Source organism: Microtus pennsylvanicus, chromosome 1 (assembly GCF_037038515.1).
Source record: "Microtus pennsylvanicus isolate mMicPen1 chromosome 1, mMicPen1.hap1, whole genome shotgun sequence".
Taxonomy (NCBI): Eukaryota; Metazoa; Chordata; class Mammalia; order Rodentia; family Cricetidae; genus Microtus; species Microtus pennsylvanicus.
In genome coordinates, this window is record NC_134579.1 from 203,273,038 (window position 1) to 203,296,864 (window position 23,827).

Here is a 23,827-nt window from a genome sequence, read left to right on the forward strand (position 1 = left end):
TAGACACAAAACTGCAGTAATTGGAAGCGGGGGAGGAAAAAGCATAAAGTTGAGATTTGGCCCAGTGTCTGAGAGGAGACAGGTTATGAATGAATAATTAGAAGAGCACAAAGATGTTATTTCAGACTTGTGGCTGGGAGGAGCTTTGTACCCAGGGGTCACATACCGAGAGGAAATGGGATTCTTAAATGGGTCCTCTGTGTTTCCTCTTTAAGAATGGAGGAAAGGCACTCAGAAGGTAGGAGTGGTATTGGGGACGGGAGAATAGGTATATATTTGGTAGTAGGCATGGCATGGGCACACCGGTGGTCAGAGGCCAGTGAGTCTCAGCCCTGGGTTCTGGAAGCCTTTCTGGCAGTCTTGAATAGGGCAGGGAGCTGATAAAAACGGAAATAATTAGTGAAGATGTAAGGTAGCTGTATAACATCACAGGAGCAAACAAGAATGGGACAGGTAGAAAACTAGAAAACTGCCTCCACTTTCAAAATAGTGTGCGCACCAGTGAAGCTGGAGCCCGTGGTAGCAGCGTGAATTACTGAAACTTTGAAGGTTTTCTTTCTGTTCTGAATACACATTGCCGTTTTGAATATATTTCATGGTAAATCATGGCAAAATCTAGTACTGATTGAATTTTTTGGAGAACTTTGTACACAAACACTGTGTCTATATCAACCATGCCTCTTCCTCCCCCTGCAACTCCTCTTTTGTTCTTCCCACTCTCTCCCAAATTCACAGCCTTCTCTTTAATTATCACTAACACACGTGTGCACACACACATGTGCACACACTCACACATGCACACGCACATACACACACACACACACACACACACGGTTTAGCATTGCCTGGATGTGCATGTATCCAAGGATGACTGCATGGAATTAGACAGTCTTTTGGGGACTCCCTAAAGAGAACCTATTTTCCCTCTCGGAAGCCACCTGTAGCTCTCTTCATCTGGGGTGAGACCTTGTGAAATTTCCCCCATCCAGGTTGACATGTCAACTGATAATTGATCTGACACAGGTGTAGTCCGAGCAACCGCACTGCTGAAATTTCCTGACTACAGTCCCCCCAGGATGTCTGGAGGACATTTTCTTGTAGCAGGCATCCTGGTTTGATTCTCTCCATCTTCCCACCCACCCTTTCATGACGGCCCTCGAGTATGTGGGTTGAATTGCAGATGTATCCAGTGGGGTTAGGCTCTCCAGTGTCACGCATTTTCTGAATTCTGACTAATTGTGGATCTTTGTGGTTTTCCATGTGTTGTAGAAAAAGAGAGCTTCACTTGTCTGGGGTATAAGGGTCAGAGCACATCATAGAAGTTATATTAGTTTAGGACAGTGGCAGTAGTAGATTCTCCTCTTGGCTCTATAGCCTCTGTAGCTATGGGTAGGCAGCTAGGTTTGCAGTACCAGGCATGAATTTCTCATGGCCCAGGTCTTAAGTCTGTTTGTTGGTTACCCCAAGGATAAATGTGCCACTATTGTACCACTGGTTATATCTTGCTGTGCTGGTCATTGTTGCGGTTTGTAGGCTTCACAGATGGGTGGGGCCAGTTGCTCTTTTCCCTAGTTCCATGTCCTCATGGAGGAGGCCATTTTTAAAGCATTTCTAGCCCCTAAGTTAATAAAGATACAGACTTAACATAATACCTTCAGAAGATAATTTACTGGATGTTAATTCAGTCCTTCCCTCTCACAAGAAAACCTAGTCTTGAAGGTGTGAAGTCTCTAGCACCGTGGTATTATGGGAAACCTTAAAATGCGGATTAGTTAAGTGAGTTTGAACGGCTCTCAAAGTTCTGTGGACTGTGCATAACAGGAATAAATTCAGACTTGACACGTCCTGGCTGTGGCTGCCCTTGCTTTGGTATGTTTAACTATGAAGTGGAAATTCTGGAAAGTCACCAAGTACAATTTTGTTCATTGAGGAAAATCTGTTCCTATTCGGCAGAGCATTGGCTCTCAAGGGCTAACACTGTGTCAGTGTTTGGTGAGAATTTCAGTTGACTCCACATTTAGTTAACCAGCCCACCTGGTCCCTAGCCCATTTGCGTGAACAGACATTCATCAAGGACTGTGTAATATACGTAACACATGCTCAGGTAGTCACGACTGCCAGCTCAAGGGGAGACCATGCGCTGGTTGGTTTTGTGTGTCAGCTTGACACAGCCTAGAGTCATTAGAAAGGAAAGAGGCTCAGCTGAGAAAAAGCCTTCTTTGGGACCAGCTGTAAGGCATCGTCTCAATTTGTGATCAATTGTGGAGGGCCCAGTCCATGGTGGGTGGTGCCACCATGGTCTGCTGGTCTTGGGTTCTATAAGAAAGCAGGCTGAGCAAGCCAGGACAAGATGCCATTAAGCAGCACCCTTCCATGGACTCAGTATCAGCTCCTGCCTCCAGGTTCCAGCCCAGCTTGAGTTCCTGTTCTGACTTCCTGCAATGGTGGAATATGATTTGGAAGGATAAACCAAATAAACCCTTTCCTCCCCAACTTGCTTTTTGGTCATGGTGTTTTATCACATCAATAGAAACCCTAGCTAGGAGAGACCACCAGTACACAAGCGAGACACAGCTCTCCAGGCCTGGCTGGGGTCATGCAGGCAACCTTTTTACCCATTTTTATCTTTCAGGCCATTGAGAGCCCTTTAAATCACTTGACACAGGATGTTTGCGAGTCCTCGCAGCACTGCCCGGTAGCAAAGGCTCCTGGGAGCCACTAGAATCCCCAATCCTTATTCTAAGCCAGAGGTTCCCAACCTTCCCAATGCTGTGACCCTTTAATACAGTTCCTCATATGGTGGTGACCCCAATCATAAAATTATTTTCGTTGCTACTTTATAACTGTAATTTTGCCACTGTTATGAATCATAATGTAAATATCTGTGTTTCCTGATGGTTTTAGGCAACCCTATGAAAGGGTCATGACCCCCAGGTTGAGAACCACTGCCATAAACTATCTCATTCAGTGAATCCAAGTACAGGAGATAGATATCAGCATTTTTTTAAAAAAAATTTCTACAAAGAATTAGAATACACAGCCATTTGAAAGCCACATATTATAATAAATGCTCTTTTGCAGGGACTTAAGCTTAGCTTTGATGTTTATTCTTCAATTTATACAAGCCCCTAAAAGTCCTATAGTCAAAGATCATTGAAGTCTTGACTTAGACCAAGACATGGTCTGCCTCCAAGGCTTTTTCTCCCCTCCCCCTCCTTTGCAGCAGGGGATAAACCATTAAACTTGTAGCTGTCATCTGGTGGTAGTTACTGCTGCGCTCAGGAGTTGGAAGGCCTTCTGTTTATTTGGCATGTTCCACATGGGCCTGTCAGGCTCTGGGGGGTTGTGGCATTTGCAGAACTTACAAGGCAGAAACATAAAAATACATAATTCATAGACGGAAATATTTTGGAGGCTCCTTCACTTTTGTAAATTGGCCATAAAATGGAAACCACAGACATAACATTCATATACCCATACTAGCCATACTTGAAGAATTATTTGAGGTGGTAACAATGAAGGCTTTTGGTGGATATTTCTCTACAGGGCACCCAAAGCAAGAGTCTGAATTCAGAACTTGTGCACAAAGGTTAATAGGATCCTTCAAGTGAGGGTGCAGATTCTCTACCTGACAACCGGCAAACACCTATTGGTGAAAATGGGATTTGTGGGTTAGTGTCTCTTCACAGTCATTAAGTGTCTCATTTGAAGAGATTTGCTTGTCTCTTCAAGGACATGAAGGATTTTATAAACATTCCCTTGTAAATTCCCGTTTCTTGCTTGTCTCCTTTTTTTTTTTTTTTTTTTTAGTGCAAGACTTTCATAATACCCCAGGCAGCCATGCATATCGCTGATAAGGGTTTTGGAGGGGGAAGGAGCGATGTGGAAGTTCATCCTGCTACTTCCTCTCATTAGTGGTGTTGACACTGAGGTCACATTCGTTCCTTAAAATGAGTCCTGAGGAGAGAGGAAAAGTCTAACCCACTTTTGTCAGCCTGGCTTAGGCAGTTGGGTAACCACTGAGTGGTGTCGCCTATAGTGACTGCGGCAGACAGCTGCTGAGAAGCAGTGTTCCTCATGAGCTTTGCTACATGCAAGACCCAAGAAAGGAAATAGCCTGTTTCCTTCTGCCACAGAAATCAAGCCAGAAGCTCCTTTTGCCTTTGGATTTGATGGTACGGCACAGAGGTCCTGGAGATCCAAAAAGCCGAGAGCCAGGTTCCAGTTGTTTATGTGACTTCTGAGCTTTGCGACCTTGGAAATGGCAATTGATCCCTCTGGGCTTCGTTTCATTCATCTAAATATAATCCCACTCTCTCACAGGAAGTTTTGAGGGACTGCGATGACAAAGAGAATGTAGAGTACTAACCAAATGAAACATTGGACTGTAGCGGGTGACAGTTCTGGGTCATGGGCCGGACTGCCTGCGTTATTAACCTCGAACTCCACTGTCCTAGGGACGATGTGGTCTGTGAGGAAGAGGACAGTGCGCGGGGGAGTGACCTAGAAGATAATATCAGTGCGCGGGGAAGTGACCTAGAGGATAGTATCAGTGCGCGGGGAAGTGACCTAGAGGATAGTATCAGTGTGGGGGGGGGGAGTGACCTAGAGGATAGTATCAGTGTGTGTGGGGGGTGTGACCTAGAGGATAATATTGCTACTTAAGCCAATTGATGACATAAGCTCTTACAGAAATACACAGCTAGATTAAAAGACAACAAGGCTATTGGACGTACCACTCTTAATCACTGTGAATGAGGATTAGAAAGGTTGCTCCAGGCAGTGGTTGGCTGTTGGGAGAGGGAATATCATTTCTTTTCCCAGGGATGAGCATCCTGATAGATCATCACATCCCAAGTGGTCAGCCCAAAACACGTGTACACAGGAGCAGCACAAAATGTACTCAGTGGATTTATATGTATGTGCATATACGTAACGATGATAACTAAAGAAGAGGTCTTGAAATTGAGAAGGAGTGGAAGAAATATGCCAGGGGTTGGGGAAGGGAAGGGAAAAAAAAGGATGTAAAAGCACTGTTCCAGTATAAAATTCTTTAAAAATGCATTAGAATTCTTTAGCACACACAGCACAGGGGCCAAGACGGAATCGGTCCTCTGTGAAGTCTAGTCCCTTTCCGTCGTCTTTCCAAACAATACCCTTCAAACAACGGGGAGGCTGAGTTTTTTAAAGCAGAGTTACAGAAGTGAATCTGTGTTTCTCCCTAGAGCAGTTATGAATCAATTTCTTACTGTTCACTTTAACAGTATCCAAAACTAACGTGTCGATTTAGCCTGCCTTACTGGCCCATCACCTCTCCTAGGCTGTTTAGGAAACAATTTGAGCTGGAGAGTCATTTGTGTGTGATGTTGTGTCATGGTGTCTTTGAAGGTCACAGTGTGATTTGGGAAACCTATTGGATGACACATTCCCCAGTCCCCGTTACAGGGCTCCTTGTCAGTGTTAGATGGAATTGTCTCAATGGGAATGTTGTGTTCTCCCTTTGTTTTGAGAAACTTTTCCTGGGCGAAGGGAACAAATATAAGTTCATCCCTGTGAAAACCACAGAGAGGATTTCACCCAAGTCTAGCCTTGTAAGGCAGTAAGTTCAACCCAGCTTACTTACAGGATCTTAGACAACTCATGGGCAGCTACATCACTTAGGAAAACACAAAATCTCCCTGACAAAGGTTAACTGTCTATACATCCTTGGGGGGGGGGGCGGGAAAGCAAAGCCTGTGATGTCTCCCTCTCCCCCCAGCAAAGGTTGTCTGCTTAAAACTCCTACAGGAAGAGACAGGACCGACCCCCTAAGACCTTTTCCTTAGTAGCCCATAACTACGTATAATCCTGGGAAGGGTTAGGGCCTTGTGAGACCTCTCTTCTAATAATCTTAAACTGTCTATGAATCCTGTGGGGAGGGGTACGTGTGGAACCACATGAGCCCCACCTCCATGATAAAAAGTTAACAGGCCCAGTCTTGTTCAGAGATATCTCCAGAGGACATGATCAAAATGCATGGAAGACAGTGTCCTAAGATACCTTTCTTTTTAGTCCAAGGATTTTTGATCTTATATAAATGTCTCTTATAATCGATAATCTTTATGATTGTCTTAGGTAGGGTTCTATTGCAATGAAGACACACCATGACCACAGCAACTTTCATGAAGGAAAACATTTAGTTGTTTGGCTTACAGTTCAGAGGTTCAGTCCACTATCACCATGGTGGGACATGGTGACACGCAGGCTGACATGGTGCTAGAGAGGTAGCTGAGAGTTCTGCATCTTGTGTCGGCAACAGGAAGTGAACTGACTCACCGGGTACGGCTGGAGCATATATGAAACCTCAAAGCCCGCCTCCATAGTGACACACTTCCTCCAGCAAAGCACACCTCCTAATAGTGCCACTCTTTCAAACCACCACTATGATTATTATTTGAGGACTCCCACAACACTAATGAAAGACTTGCACTAATAGTTTTAAAGACTAATTCATCACTCTAATAATAAAGGCACCTATTAGCCAAAGGAAGCAGTATGGTAGTCAGTGTGTTCCATATCAGGAGAAGGAATACTTTCCCCTCAGGTCTCTAGCACCCCACTCCTCCCTTTAGTCCTTCTTAGACATGCCTGCAGCCCTGCACCGTGACTGTCTCTATCTACAATAATAACTGAAATAAAAGAATGGTGTCTTAGGACACTGTTCCTCCATGCACGACTTAATCACAGTCCTCTGGAGCTGCAAGTAAGTGTGACCCCCTAGCTTCTATGTTACAGATGCAGATGTAACAATTCTCTTTCTTCCTAGCTTCTATGTTACAGATGCAGATGTAACCATTCTCTTTCTTCCTAGCTTCTATGTTACAGATGCAGATGTAACAATTCTCTTTCTTCCTAGCTTCTATGTTATAGATGCAAATGTAACCATTCTCTTTCTTCCGTGACTCTATTGTATTACAAGATGGGGTGGGGTCTATACGGAAAGGCCAATTTTCAAGTAATTGCTTTCCTTTTATGTTTTACAGTTATTTACAGTTATGTGTGTGAGAGAAGGTATTCATGCCATATGTATGGGGGTCAGAGGACAGTTTTTGGGAGTGGGTCCGTTCCTTCCGCTGTGGGAGTCTCTGGGCTCAGACTCAAGTTGCCAGGCTCACAAGCAACTGTCTTGGTCTGCTGAACCATTTCGCCAGCCTTGGGCAACTGATTTTTATAGAGAAATTGAACTGTGTGTTTATATGGGCAGCTGGCACGGTTGTAGTCAGTACCAGCCCTGGTTATACTGGAGGACCAAGTAATCAACACTATTTTAACTCTTTCATACTAATCTTGATCACCTAGGCCAACCTCCTTGGCTCATACTTATACCTGCAAGCATGACGGATCTCTCTGAGTATCTGTGTTGCCATAGTTACCAGAGAACAGACTTTGGGGGAGGGTACACCCCGATAATATTCTAAGTAAAGACCTATTATACTGTGATGATCTTTTTTACCCTGGTAACTTTCGTTTGCATTTTCTTAGAAAGATCATCGGTATTTGAAGATTTTCTTGGTTTCAAATTTTAGCAGAATCACACTGTTAGCATTAGGTAGCTTATTAAATCGATCAGAGTGGCCAAGACATGGTCAGCATCTGCCAATGCTCTTTGTATGTACAAGGAACATTCTAGGCAGTGTGAAGACACATCACAGAAGGCCAGAAGACTGGCTCTAGGGATGTGGCTATAAAAAAAATAATAGGAATGGGAAGAATTGTATCACAATAGCTTGTGACTGACTACTAAGTAGCTGATGGGAATACTGTGGCTGTTTCTAAGTTCATTCCTGTAGGCTATTTCAAGAGAATACCTTAATCTGTAGGACAGAGGTTATGTTTTGAGTGTGTTTGTCTGTGGCTTTTGTGCGGTGCTCTGCCATTCTCCTTTGGGCTTTTCTTACAACCTTCCATCATGGGAAGATGCTGAATGAAAGGAACGTCTGACTGTTGTCATCAATTAGTGCACAGTGCTGATCGTTCAAGATGGAAATGAGGACTCGACTGGGGGTACAAATATTTAATCATAGATGCCTTGTATAATGCTTCTGTAGGCCGTTATCACTGGGTGTTAGGAAAGAAAATGAAGTCAGAGAAAGCCTTATTTGGAAACGGTAAAGTTATAAATATCTCTGCAGATGATGTCATCTTATATGTAGAACTCCCCGAGCAAAGATGGAGGAAATCATCAGTATTGTTAGTATTTGCTACATTCATTAATGAGTTAGCAAGATGACACAGGATTCAAGATCAATATGCAAAAATCAGCTGTATTCCTGGTCATGGACCATCCAAAAATAAAATTAAGGAAATAATTCCCCTCATAAAGCATCAAAAAGAATAAATTGAGACTATAAAGGTTTCCCACTGAACATTATGAGATATCAGTGAAACAAATTAAAGAATGAAATTAGTGGAAAAGCAATGTATATTCTGAATGGAAGACAATGTTGTTAGGATAGCAATTGTCCCCCAAATGTTAAATGGAATTGCTATTAAAATTTCAATTACCTGGAGGGGTTTTTTTTTGGCAAAAAGAAGTTTACAAAATTTCTTTGGACATTCCCTCTGGAAATTTACAGGACCCAGAATGACTGAAATCTGTTCTTGTGCAACCAAGGAGCAAAGCTGAATGGACTCACCTGTCCTAATTTCAAAACTGCTTTCAAAGTTATCCTAATGAAGACTGTTAGGTGATGCTCAGGATGGACACAGGTTGACAGCCCGGAAGTTGTCAGTAAGGCTGACAGATGAAGAAAGAGCAAGCCATTCACTAAACGTTGCTGGGACCATTTGAAGGCCACCTGCAAATGCACAAAACCAGGCCTGATCCAATGCGACACAAAGAATGAACTTAGAGTGGATCAAAGGCTCAAACTGTTAGGACTGGAGTGTAAAACTCTGAGAAGAAAATAGGCCCGCACCGCATGGAATGTCTTAGATCTCAGCACAAATAGCCAAAATAAAATTGGCTCCAACCAAAGCATAAAACTTTTAGACTTCTCAAGAACCTGTTATGAAAGCAAAAAGACAGCCCCGAGAATAAGAAGAAGAAGAAGAAAACATTTGCAGTTCATTTATCTATAAACAAAGAAATGAATATAATGCCCTATAAATGCATCAATAAAGCTCAGCTTGACAATGTAAAAACTTTAAAAATACGTTTCCACAAAGAAAATAGAACGTGACCAACACACACAAAGATGGTCAACCTTATTAGTCACTAGGGAAATATAACTTAAAACCACAATAGGCTATCACTTCACACCCACTGGGATGTTTATAATAAAAAATAAAAACACAAAAACAGGCAGTGACCGAGGTTGGCAAGGATGTGGGGGAACTGGAAGGCTCATGTTGCTGATGGGAATACAGAGCAGTGCAGCTGAATTGAAAACGGTTTGGCATGAAACACTAGATGCTGAGCTGTTGTAGGTCCGCAAGCCCCACTTCTAGGTATGCATATAGGGGCATCTGAAACGCATCCACACAAAATCAGGTATGCACCTCCTCACAGCCGTGTTACTATGGGAACATGATCCGTGTGTTCATCAGCTGAGGTACCAGAACCCAGTTTGTTTATGCAAGGCAGTGGTGCCCAGCCATGTAAGAGGATGGAGTATTGAGTCACTCATTCTACAGCGCCGCAGATGCTGGAAAATGTTCTGACATAATTTCTCCAGAGCCTGCTGGGAATCCCACGAGATAGAACATATGGAAACGGTTCCAGGAGGTTGGGATAATGTGGGGACGTGAAACAATGGCGGGAATGAGGGTCTGGGGCTGGTGATGACAATGCCCTGGATCTTGATGGTGGTGATGCTCTTATAATGGGGGATCTACTGAAAAGAAATTCCTTAAATTTTATAATGAATTCCTGTTTATAAGTTTGATTTTTTTATGATATATGAGTTTTACATCATTTTTGCTGTGGTTGTGTGAGACAAGGTCTCAGTATGTAGCTCTTGCTGTCCTGGAACTTGCTCTGTGGACCAGGCTGTCTGGGAATGCAGAGATCCACCTGCCTCTGCCTCCCAAGTGCTGGAATTAAAGGCGTGTGCCACCACACACAGTCTCTACATCAGTCTTTAATGTCACTGTCTTCTTTGATTAATCCAGTCTGATAAAGCATTCCTTGAAAAAAATTTACTAAAGCATGTGCTCCAGTGCCATGCTTTTGAGACCAACTCATCATCAGTCCTTATAGACTTCATGAAACTTGATCAGTTTCAAGTCTGACTGAGTGCAGGCAGGTCAGCTCTCTCCTGAAAATATGATGAGGGGCTCTGTGTGCACAGTAGCTCCTTACTTCTGCGCTTCCGTCCGCTTGACATATCCAACATTCTGTGTTGTCACGTAACGAGGAGGACTCGTATTTTCGCCCACGGTTCATGCCGCTTCTCTCGCTCTCCTTCCAGGTCCTTCCTTTCCCCAGCCAGGTGGTCTACAACAGAGTCGGCAAGTGTGGCAGCCGCACCGTGGTCTTGCTCCTGAGAATCTTGTCAGAGAAGCACGGGTTCAATTTGGTCACGTCAGACATTCACAACAGAACCAGGCTGACTAAAAACGAACAAGTAAGTTGACGTCCCCACTGTTAAATCACGCCATTAGTGGGCGCCTATGGGATATCCTTCGTGACGAAGGTTCAATTGCATGCTGTATTTTTCTCAGGGTGTAGAAGGAAATTTAAGGTAGGATTTGTGTAGGAAATCTAAGACCTAAGAAGTCTTCATAAGTGTTTACTTCTGTCAGGTCAGATGGACTGTGTACATTAGCCATGGGCTATTTTGCTAAGATAGATTAACAAGATGGATAACCTCAAAATCTTTAAACCACTGAGTTAGATAAATATTACTAACACCTTTGGCGTACAACAAAAAAAATTTTCTTTTAGCATTTCTTTGCATTTCCTCATCTATATCCTAAGTCTTCACGGCAAAGAGCTTTCCTTCTTATGCAGGAAATCTAGTTGGATAACGCAGAGCAGGGATCTCATAAAAAAACTCAAAGGTCCTGGTTTCCAAAGCAGCATATGTTATATCCAGTGGGAGCAAAACCAATCTCCTACTCTGTCGGGTCTCTTTTGGCACCAGAATCACTATGCACAGAGACAGAAATGCCTGGGGCAGAATGCGGTACTGTTGGCTGCTGGGAAGAAGTTCCAAAGGCTTGTCCTGCTTTGAAAACCCCTGGAGAGATAAGGACAGCTGTCTCTAGGAGCTGCTGGTGTAGGAGAGTTGGGTGCTGTAGTCTCAGTGATCTTTCAGCAAGATGAAGTTTGATGTCAGCCTGGTTATCAGTTTCTCTTGTGATAAAATATCCCAACGAAAGCAACTTAAAAGGGGAAAGGGGGTGTAGCTGAAAAGATGGCTCAGAGGTACTGGCTGCTCTTCCAGAGGTCTTGAGTTCAATTCTCAGCAATCACATGGTGGCTCCCAACTATCTATAATGAGATCTGGCGCCCTCTTCTGGCCTTCAGGCATACATGCAGGCCAGACTCTGTATGCGTAATAAATAAAAGGGAAGAGCGTGTTTTTTGGCTTGCACTTATTTTGGCCTAGACTTCCAGAGCAGATAGTCACATCATCGCAGAGAAGGCACGATGGCAGGGGCATGAGGCCAGCAGTCTAGAAGTGGAGAGTAAAAACAGGAAGTGGGGCCAGGCTGTGCAACTTCAAATCCATTCCCAGTGACGTAGTTCCTCAAGGAAGACTCCTCCTCCTAAGGTTCCACCGCTCACAAACAGCACCACCAGCTGGAGACCAAGTGTTCAAACACATTAGACTGGGGGGACATTTCACATTCAAACCACAACCTGGCGTCAAAACAAAAATTCTTTCTATCGTTTTAGAAACTTGCATTACCCCATAAGTGGTACTTACTGTCAAGTTGAGATCATCATATCAAAATGTCAGCGTGCATCCGATCCTCAGACATCATCTTTCCCTTGGAGGCCCATGGGACCTGTAGACAGAGGGGTGCCATTCCCAATTTAAAATAACTCAAAAGGCTGCTTTAAGGGCCTGTAGCAAATTTTCTGTTGGAAAAAAAAAAGAAAATGTTTAGGCTGGGGCAGTGGCTCCGTGAGGAAAGTGTTTGCCCCTGAGGACCTGAGTTCAAATTCCCTGGCACAAACACAAAAGGCTGAATACGCACTACATGTCTGCAACCCCTATGCTGTGTGTGCGGAGACAGGTGGCTCCCTAGAGCTACCTGGCCACCCAGTGGGCATCCCAGGTTGGCAGTCTAGAGGACTCTAGGTTTACTGAACTCTCAAGAAATAGGGCGGGGGTGGGTAGATGGCTCAGTGGGCGAGAGCATTTGCTTCTGTGCAAAGACCTGAGTTTGAATCCCTCGAACCTCTGTAAAAGTCAGCAAATATTACAGATACTTGTAGCACCGCTGTGACGAAATGGGGAGCAGAGACAAGAAAGTTCTCCACAGCTTGAGGGCCAGCTAGCTTGGCATAAGCAGCCAAAAGGAAGAAAGGGAGGGAGGGAGGGAGGGAGGGAGGGAGGGAGGGAGGGAGGGAGGGAGAAGGAGGAAGTGGGGAGAAAAGGAAAAACTAGCAGAGACTCCATCTCAAAATAAGGTATAACAGGAGAACCAACTCTTGAGGGTGCCCTTTGACCTCCACAGTTGTCCTCTGACCTCCACATGTGCCATGTCGAGCGCGCTCACACCTTCATTCACACACACAAATGTGCATACACAAACACTGGCCTCCATAAGCATGTACATACACATGCAAACACAACACGAACACCCATGCACATGTACATGCTAAGCACAAAGAAAAGTGTGTGTGGCATTCAAAGCCATGAAGCTGGGTTTGGTGGCACATACCTCAAATCCCAGCATTAGGGAGGCAGGGGCCAGCCCGTCTCTATGGATTGCAGGCCTGCCAGAGTTACAGGGTGACACCCTGTCTGGAGAGAGAAATGGGGGGCAGATATCATGGTTTCTACATAAACTGTTTTAAACTGCTTAATAGTGATGGAATTTCCTTTTTTCCCTTACTTTGGCTGATTAGGATCTTTTTACTACCCAGAAGAAAATGGCTATAAATAAATAGTCTGTGTTTTTACAATTTTATTATGATCATTACACTTTACCTTTCTTTTGTATCCAAGTCGTAGGGCCTACTTATCAGGTTATACTTAAATGTTCCTATGTGTGCGTGCCATGCAAAACTCCCAGCCAACTTGTTAGATTCAGTTTCTAGATCCAGGTGGTCACTGGTGAAGGCGTGCAGACAGCCCAAAGAACACAGAGAGAGGACTGAAGGACCAGACCCTGGAATGTTCAGGACATCCCGGGGGGGAGGGGGGAAGAACACAAAACTATGATGTTGAGTGATGTTGAGTGCACTGTGTGAGTCTGAGCAGATAAACCCACTTTGTTCCCTGTTTTAAATATCAGAAATGAAAGGTGCAGCTATAACCGTGAATGGAATAATTTAAATAAAAAGGTAGCAAAACTATCCGGCTAGTGGCTAGGTGGTGAGGTCTAGGGAGGATAACAACATCCTCATCCTTCCCCTCTGAAGGGGAAGCTCTCATCTGTCTGGAATGGTTGGCTTGTCAGGAAGCCAGGGAACAGGCGAGACAACCTTTTTAGGTTCTTTCCACCATCATGATTCTGTGATATATTTATATGACTTCTAGCATATTCCATGTATTGTGGTTCTGATTCCTGTGGTCAGTGTGGCCTAGACTGTATCTCATCACTTATGGCAGATTCCTATTAAATTATAAGATGAGTGTTTAAAAAAAAGTAACTAAAGCAAAGGTAAAGAGTTGGAAGGAAAAACAGATACACAAGTCTGTAAGAATAAAGATGAAGGTGGTACCCATGGCTTCCCTGGAGCCGGCTTACCTGGCTCCTGCACGAGAAAGAACGGCCAAAAAGCAGAATGACAAAGGCCAGAGCTGGTCAAGCTCCACGATGTTCCAGGAGTCTTGTCCTTGTTCCGTACGATCCCTTTTACTAACCTTTGAAAGTACATACGACAGCAGAGAAAGACATATTATTTTAACTTAACATATTCCGGAAATAATTTGTGGTATTAATAGCTTCTCTTCTTGGTAACTTACCAAAGGGAAAAGGGCAGTGTGACTTAGAAGACTAGTTAAAATTTTATAGCCGTTGGCTCTCACCCTTACAGGAGAACTCTGACAATTGTTCCCGTGGAAACATTGTTCTCGCTAAATAACGAAAATAATTGTTTTGCTTCAGGTAGTGTAGGAGTTAAACAGTTTCTTGTGTGCTGGGCCAGGATTCATTTTACATTTTTTTTTCCCATGAGAAAACGTGTTCCATGATCCAAACTGCTGATTTACAAATCAACTTCAAAATTGCATCCATTTCTAGACCGGAGATTACCTATGTCGTTTCGTTCCCCCACAAGGCATTTCCATGGACCAGGATTAAATGAACACATGCATTTTACCCTCATGCGCACACATGTGCAAACACACATCTGCACATTCACAGGTAAGGGTTGAAACTTTCTAGCCTAAGGGATTATTAAGCCAGAAAGGAGCATGGAGACACCAAATGTTTGACGCCTGTAAAAGCCCCACTACGTCTGCTCTCCTAGAAATAGACACACCTTTGAAATTTGTGTTTCGAATATTCTCTCCTCCACAGAAGAGCTTGCAACCGCTGCTGGCCAAGTGTTGGACTTTTGCGTTGTCCAACACAAACTCATGAAGATACTGTTTCATTTGTAGCCTTGATATAGAGTTCAGCTAGGGGGCGTGGTTTATAGGATCTCTTGCAAAGCGCGGGTTTGCGAGGGTTTCTCTCTAGTACAAGTGAAGGCAAGGAGCGTCGGCCAAGAATCTTCAGAGCCTGCTTGCTCGTCCCAAAGTGACGTCAGCGCTGTGCTCTCAACACAGCGAAAGTCAGAGCACCACAAGCCTGTCACAGGGAGTGGGGACCGCACTTATTCTAGTTGGAGGAAGGCAAAATTTGTCCTCTGATCCCCAGAGACTGGCAAAAGCAAAGAACGTTACTGTTCATTTTTCTGTCGGCGACCCCGAGGGCATATCAAACAAACTGGAAGCGGTACCTATGTGTGAATTGTTTTTCCTGATGATGTTATTTAACCAATTGGGACCAAAAATAGACCAATGAGTCAGTGTCATTCCCTGTTTTCGGGGTGAGAAACTGAGATAATTTGTCACCTTCCAGAAATAATCACACTGAACCGAGTATGGTGGATGGAATGGACCTGGGCTCTTCTAAATCCCAAGGTGCTCCCACAATGCAACGGTTGATCTCCAGTAGAGCTTTTGGAAGCCTACAGTCCCAGTGCCCTTTGCTGTAGATTCTGGGAAGGAGTCCAAAAAATTCCTTTTCCAAAAAAAGAAAAATTAAGTGACACAGGCAGTAGCCAGGCTGAGGCAGTTCCGTCAGAGTCCCCATGTCGGCATGTCCCCAAAATGTGTGCCTCGTGACTCCACGTTCCTCCCATCCGTGAAGAAGGGAAAACACATGGCTCATAATCTGGGGAGTCCTCTGTGCCTTAACATTTAGGAGATTCCCAGTGATTATTCATATTTTAAAGATTGACAGTCTTAAGATGTATACTGTGTGTGCGTGCTTTGTGTGTGTGTCCGCATGTTCACATGTGTGCGGGCACACTTTTGTGCATGTGCTGATGACCGTGAGTGTGTGTGTGTGTGTTCACGTAAATGTGCCCATGTGTAAGCATGTGCTGGTGACCATGTTGAGGGGGGAGAACTTGACACTGGCGCTCTTCCTCCACCAGTCTTCACTCTGTTTGCTGAGGAGGAGTTTCTCACTAAATCCAGAGCTTCCCAGTTCACCAGCTTGCCCTGGGAATCCCATGTCTGCACCTCCTGAGGCCTTGGATTACAGATTATCAAGCCTGCCCCATTTATGAAGGCCATGGATCTAAATTCTAGTCCTCACACTTAAGACATCAATCATATTTCTTTCTTTATTTTTATCTATCTATCTATCTATCATCTATCTATCTATCCCTACATATACACATATGCATGCATATTGTATACATATACATACGTACATCTATGCACATATATTTTAGACATCAAATTTCAGCTAGATTTTCCCAGTCTTAATTTGTCAGGGGATTTTTATGTATGCTGTACGTCCTTTGGATATCACAGAATTTATCCATCGTAACTTGGGAAGCATTGGGCACTGGCCTAGTCTACATCCTCCCGTCCGTCATAGCAGGAAAGGTTAGCATTTCACCATAAACCTCACACCAGTTCTGCCTCTGTCCAATGGCCACCCAAATAACACAAGCCTTGCAAACCATTCAGAGGGTGGGAGAGAAGGCAGTGCTATGCCCGTGGGCCTCAGACCTCATTGGCCTCTCAGTATGGAGCAGCGCGACATGCTATAATTGGACACGTGTCATGCCTCCCTGTCCCTTGCTTTCCCCCTCCTCAATGTCTATGTCTAAGATTAGACCATAAAGCAATGAGACTTAACACAATAATAACCACAGGCCTTCAGGGAAGTCCTCAAAGCCACAGAAATGCCTCTGGGGCTTCCCCAGTGCTTGGTCCTCCGTTTGATCATCTGATTCTTCCTGCACTTGTTCACTTATCTTAATGGAGGTTTGCTGAGGATCCGCTGCTAACGGCGGGCACTGGGTCCCATGCGCAATGCTTGTTGTTCCTACCACTGAGTAATGATCTTTGAAGCAATTTCATTATGGAAGTTTTGACACCTGCTTTTTAGGGAGAAATAAGCGTGTGCAAGAAAAACTGACACAAATAGACATAAATCTAAAGGAACGTGGAATCATGATAGGTAAGAACAAGTTGGGGCCAACTCCTGGCTAAGTGTGAATGGAGCATGTAAGAGCTGGAATCCTGTTCAGTAGTTAGAGGGGAACCATTCGAAAGAGTTCTTATGCCAGATGTCAGAGTCTTCTGGGGAGTATTCTCACCCTCTTTATCCCCTCATCTTACTGCGGAAGTAGGTTTGTAAGGAAGTGTCCAGGTGTGTGTGTAGTATCACTCACTGGGGTGACCATATCCCAAACTCTAGTAAAGACTCACTGCCTGTAGGGCACACGCTAAAGACTCCCCTTTATTGTCACAAATCCCCCAAGTGAGGAAATTCTCTGTTTCAAAAAGACTTACGAAGTTTTGTTTGTTTGTTTTGAAACAAGCTCTCCTTGAGATACAGTCCAGGCTGGCTTTGAACTCATGACCCCCCCTGTCTCAGCTTTCCAAGTAGCTGGGAGTACAAAATGTGTGTAATAACACTGCATCCGATGTGTTCTCGTCTGCTTGTCTCCTTCCGCATGCTATTCCAGGACCCTCCCCTTGAGATATCTGTTATTTAAGAACAACCCTCAAGGCTTCCTGCCTTTCCAAGAAGATAGACAGTGTCTGTTGTCTCCAGAGTGCTGCTTCAAGCTGACTCTGGAATCAGAGCAAAGATAAGCTCAGTCAGCCCAGGGGATGGGTTCCACATTGTCTTAGGGTCCTTAGACAAAAGCAGAGTCCTCTAATGCAGACCTGAAGGAAATAAAAGACAAAGGAGAAAAGCCATATGACCTATAAAAAGAAAGGAAGAAAGGAAGGAAAGAAAAGAAAGGAAGGAAGGAAGGAAGGAAGGAAGGAAGGAAGAAAGAAAGAAAGAAAGAAAGAAAGAAAGAAAGAAAGAAAGAAAGAAAGAAAGGAGAAAAAGAAAAAACTTTCTCTCCTTAGGATACTATCCATTAGTTTTCTATATCTACTTCGGTCCCAGACTCTTTGCCATGCTCATGTTATTGCTCCCCCTGGTGGACTTCTTCCTCACTGCAGGCCCGTATTTCCCTGGTTATTGTGGCCCTGAGCTAAAGGAAGAAAGAGGACTGTGCTGGGATCTTCCTGTACCCCAAGAACAGGGCAGGTAACCTGAGCCCTTCAGTCATCCTTTCCAATCTCTAAGGACCTGTAGTTTCCCCTCTGCGCTGTTTGCTTTGAAGTGCTAATAAGCACACATCCTTTCTTTGATTTGAGATGTGTTGCAAAATTGCAGGGCATCTAGTAGTTGTCGAGTGATACATGAGTTCAGACCAAAGCAGGGTTGGATATCCCTTCTAACTGACTAACTGGCAAGTGTTTCCTGAAGACTGCAGGAGTAGAGGCATCTCCAGAGCTGCAGAAGAAAGTCTGTGCTCTCCCACCCTGCCCTGAGCGGGGAAGCAAACCACTGGACAATTTCCTAGCCTTGCCTCTGTGTAGTACGTGCATTGGATTTTTGTTTCTTTCTTCCTTTTTAAACCTTGGTTCCATTTCAGTCCACCAATGTAGGTGAGCTTTTCTTCCTTTACATGCATTTGATGGCGTACTTACCCTTTTTAAGTATTGGAAATCTACTCTTGTTCTTGTTCGTTGATACTGTTTTTCCACTCAGGAAACTTTAGAAAAATATTCTTTCTATTCTCTATTCTTTTTCTCTCTCTTTCCTCATCCCTCTCTCCTCTCCTTTCTTCCCTCCGTGTGTGTGTGTGTGTAGAAAAGACAAGGCCACATGCAGGCTGGCCATGCTCTCCGCCACTGAGCCCACACTCAGACCCTTAATCCTTACATTTCTTAGTGGGTTTTGTCTGCACTTGTTCAGCGCATCCTACAAAAGGCAAAAGGTTTGTTTCCATTGGGAAAGTTCATATCTAGATAATTAACTGGGAAGCTTGAACTATCACTCAGCACTGAAGAGCAGGACTAAGGATTGATAGATTCTGGCATCACCTTTTGGGTCATGGCGACTTTACAAGATCTGTGGACTCTGGGGCTGGGGATACGGCACAGTGATGAGGAGTATGTGCTGCTCTCGTAGAGAAGCCTTGTTCGGTTCCCAGGATCCATGTTAAATGGGTCGTAACTGTAACTACAGTTCAGGGCATCTGAAGCCTCTGTACATGCATAACCCATATACATGCATGCCATTCATAATAAGTAAATCTATGTTCCATGTCTGTGCTCCAATTCCTAAACTTCAAAGAATGGACAATAATATTTAGCTCTTCAAGTATTAAATGATAGCAGGTATATAAAGAACTCCTCGGGATGATATGTGATAAACCCTACCCCCAACACTCAGAAAAAGATGGCTTTGCTAGGCATTATTTCATCTCGGATATTAGGAGGGTAATGCTGACAGTGAGCCTTATATAAGATACTAATCATTCCACTCTGTTTCAGGGAGAGTTGGATCCATTGCCTGGGTGAGAGACAATTATGTCTTCGGCTACTTAGATGGGTTTCTTGATACCAAGCAAGCATTTCTAAAGGGGTGTGTTTATCCCATAAACCCTGCTGGGACATAAACTTCCTGCAGACAGCTGGTGGTGACTTAGGGGACAAATAAGCCTGGCCCCAGCCCTCCCGTAAGTTAAATATGAGAACCCAATCTAAGCTAGTGGATTATCAAAGGGGCATCCCCAAAAGATGAGAGCTCATCAAAGGCAGACCCATCACCCGTCTATCTGCAGCCAAATTTGTTCCTCCTCCAGGATCCCGTCACCACAGATGGGTACCACAGTGTGCTCATTGTCCTAGCTGAGAGATGGTGTCTGGTCTCCTTTTCCTGGCTTTCTATGGCCAGATCGCCACTGAGCTCCTCGCTTCCATCTTCCTCACGGCCATCTCTGCCGTTCTTCATCCTTCTAACTGCTAAAAGCTCCCAGAGCCCTTGCTTCAACATCTGCTCTGGGTCACGTTAGAGCACAGTTTGCACAACCCAACACCAGAGCTTCCTCTAATTCCTCAGTACCTGCTGCCACCGTAGCCACCACTGCCACTCCCAGCTTCCTAGCTCGGCTTCCTGCCCAGCTCTTCTGGGCTGGGCTGGGCTGGGCTGGGCCGGATCTCGGAGCGCTGAGCTCCCTGGCCCTGGCCTCTGATCTTCATTCTTCTTCACATCTTCCACCCATACCTCAGAAACAACGTAAATTAAAGCGAATCTTTTCTGACTTCAAAACCCCACAGAGTCCCCCTCGGGATCCCTCGCATGGTCGGCTGTGTTTTCCAGCTGTTCTCTGCTCACCTGCTTCCTTGCTCACCCCACCCCGGTTGTTCTAAAGTCCTCTCTGACACGATGGTAAAACACTTTGACCAAAAGCAACTTAGGGCTTAAGGCTTATTTGACTTATGCATCCAGGATCATCGTTAAGGAAAATCGGGGTAGGAGCCCGAAACAGAAACCTGGAGGACCAGGATGCAGGGTCACCCACCGGCCTGCTCGAAACAGGCTTTTGCTTGGCTAGCTTTCTTACATACTTCAGGACTACCTAAGGATGGTGGCGTGGTGGCAATTAGTAATCAGGATGACCTTACACAGATGTGCTAAATATGACCTAGGTGTTCCTCTCAGAGCACTCTAGGCAGGGTCAAGCTGACAGTTAAATCTAGTGACAAGACCCAAGGTCTGGTACAGAGAATTGGTTGTCACAGCTTCCTAAACTCAGTCTTTGCCATCTGTGTTTGTTTCTTGCCTTCGCTTTGACCCTTTCATACTGTGAATCCGTGCACACCACAGAGGATACCCCTAAGGAGAAGTACCCATCTTGCATTTGTGGGTAGGCTGGACACAGTACCCATGTACCTTCCGCGCGTGGTCTGGATCTGGATCTCACGTTCCCTCGGTCTATCTCACCTCCAACACTCTGAGCTTCCTGAGAGAGAGGGGGGACCCAATATTTTTTCTTTTAACCACACGCCAAGTAGTATGTGGTCTGAGATTTAGATCATGGATGTTAAAGAAAAGCGGGCTCCAGAAAGTGGGATTCAGAAAGTTGGATTGGAAGAGAGGGATATTGTAGCTGGGAGGAATGAAGGGAGGAAGGAAGGACTTGAAAATGCTGGTGGCAGGGGGGGAGGGGGGACACAAGTATCCCAGAAGGAGGAAGCTTGTTCCTAAGCTTCGTCCTGGTCAGGCTTTGGTATGGATGGATATGGAAGGAATAGGGAGGGGTCTGGTTTGATGGGATATCGAGAGCACTGTAGTCCCAGGATGCATCGGGGTGGCCAGAGGGGAAGCTGGATGAGACCCAAGAGTGTGTTTCTGGGTCTGGTGGGCCTAGCAGCACCACTGGGACATTTTTTAGTCTTTCCACCCACTGTGCTCATGTGCTTATCTCCTGTGCAATAAAGGAGGCCATGACTGTTGAGTGGGCACATGCAGTGGATCAGGAAGAAGCCGTAAGTGGCCCTGTATGTGCCAGGAACAGCAAGGGTGTAGTCTTTGGAGACGTCAGGTAGTGCCATTGCTGCCGTGATGATACCAGTGCAAGGACGATCAAGGCGTCCAGTGACAGCAGGAGGGCTGGGAACTGGGCAGCAGAAGCTCAGAAGGTCACGCTTGTCACTAGAAATGGGTCAAGTGTTAGCATTCGTGAAGGTCAAATGGTACTTGGACAAGAAGTGTTTGGCTGTGCATATGATGTAAGTGATTATGCGTCTGGGAACAATGACAGAACATGTAGGGGAAGAATGTCCTCTGCCCTCACTCCCCGAAGGCCATAAGCATGGGCGCTGGCATCTTGAGTGTGGTTAAGGATAAGTCTAGAAGGAGTTCTACACTGTCATGCTGATCCGTTTTTCCTGGAGGAACAGGCAGCTTATGACTGGCACTGTTCTCAGAAGTCTAGCTGTTCCTTCTGTCTTCAGAGGCAACAGATTGACTTGTGTTCCGAGGGCGTGCTAGCGTGTCGAATAGGGGACAGAGTCAGTGTCTTCCCGTTTGCCTCTTCAGGGCTACCAGGGCCATTCTTATAGGACTTTTATGCACACAGGGAACTCCCTGAATTAAAATAATCTAGAGATAAAAGCATAAATTGTCTTTATCTTAAACACACAGATTGGGTGGGGACCGGAGAGTTGGCTCAGCAGCTAAGAGCACTGGCTGCTCTTCCAGAGGACCTGGGATCAATTCCCATTACCCACATGACAGCTCACAACTGTCTGTAACTCCTGTTCCAGGTGATCTGACACCCTTGCACAGACATACTTGCAGGCAAAACACCAATGCACATGAAATAAAGTAAAATTTAAAACACAAACACAGACAAGAGTTCTCTTTCTAAGCTGTCATCCTCTGAGACAAATTAGCAATGCTTTTATGCTTATGCCTATACATGGCAATCCATCACAGCTCAGAATTAACCTTGTGCCCAAGCAGGAAGCTAGACTCCAGAAGCAAGGGTGTGCAGCAAGGGCTTAGAAGGGAAACTGGAGAAAAACAGGCCCCAATTTCCTTTGTACTGAAGCCCAAGGAGGGACAAGGCCATTATTCACCATGGTTTCCTCAGAGTCTCCCAACTAACAGAAATCCCAGGTTTAGGAGCTGGGTCATTTAACTATTAAATTCAACTTGATTTTTTCTGATTATTAATTAACATAATAATTTCTCCAATTATTATTAGTACTTATAATAATTTGTCCTATTATTATGACTTAGTGGGTTTAGACTGATCGTCTGGGTCTATAAAGGATCATGTGCTTGATGCTCCTTTATAGATAATAAATTCTTCACATGAATAATGATCAAACATGTGCACATGGGGCAGGCCCTAGTTAGACCCCTGGGAACAGGATAGCCCAGGGCTTGTTGTGTTCGAGAAGGTCTGGAGTCTAAGTTCACACTTGTCATTGCTACCGTGCTTAAGATGTGGATGGCTGTTTTTCTTCCTAGTTTTCAGCTTCCTCTAGTTCCTAGAATCTGAAATACTGCATCTCTGACATTCATCTACAAGAGCAGTCTTCAAACTGCATTTTTTTAAAAGGAAAAATATCACCATGTCCATTTTGGTGGGGCCAACTGGAAATTCTAGAGAAAGAATTCAGGATGTCAGGGAGGCTTAAGAATGCCTGGAATTTCTAGTTCATTTCACTAAATGTTTTCTGTATCGTGACAGGTCCTAGGAAACCATAAAAGTCGGTTTAGATGAACATGAAATGCGTTTTGCCTTACTGATAACCACAAATAAATAATTCACACGACCACCCACCAAAGGATTCCACGACTTCCAGAAGCTTTTGAGTTCCCAGTGAAATACATTCCTTATACATTTGTATAATAAGAGAGAAAAATAATAAGGGGTGCTTATTTTATTACCACCGAAAATGCTACAATACTAGCTTGGAATATTTCTGTAAGGTCAATAGTGTCCCAGAAATATAAGAAGATGATTAACTCCTTTTCCTGGCTGACTTTAAATGAGGCGATTAAAGTATTCCCTCCCCAGCATTTCATTCAGTACTGCAAAATGTCCATTTCTCCAGGAGAAATTCCTCAGTCTGGGGCTGAGGAGATGGCTCAGTGGGGAGAAGTACTTATTGCCCAGGTGAGGACCTGGGTTCAAGGGCCCAGACCCCATGTCAAAGCTGTCTATATGGACCAGCACCTGTGAATCCCAAGGACCCTGTGACAAAACAGGAGGTGGAGGAAGGGGAATTCTTAGACCTCACAACCATATACAGCTTGGCATAGAGGAAAAATGGTCAAGAAACTCTTTCTTAAACAGGGTGGAAGCTAAGGACTCACACCCAAGGTTGTACTCTCAAAAACATGAAAAACATGGTCTCTCTCTCTTCTCTCTCTCCTCTCTCTCCCCCCTCTCTTTCCTCTCTCTCTCTCTCTCTCTCTCTCTCTCTCTCTCTCTCTCTCTCTCTCTCTCTCTCCTCTCTTCTCCCCCTCTCTCCCCTCCCTCCCTCCCTCCCTCCCTCCCTCCCTCTCTCTCTCCTCTCTCTCTCTTCTCTCTCTCTCTCTCTCTCTCTCTCTCTCTCTCTCT

General features: G+C 44.7%; 1 protein-coding gene across 1 annotated transcript in view; it reads left to right on the forward strand.

The window, feature by feature from the left end:
• The window catches only part of Ust (uronyl 2-sulfotransferase), a 279,700-nt gene that overhangs the window by 156,963 nt on the left and 98,910 nt on the right, over positions 1–23,827 (forward strand). Inside the window, exon 3 of the mRNA XM_075949235.1 lies at positions 10,452–10,607. Coding sequence (XP_075805350.1) covers positions 10,452–10,607 — 156 coding nt within the window. The remainder of the gene's footprint in view (positions 1–10,451; positions 10,608–23,827) is intronic.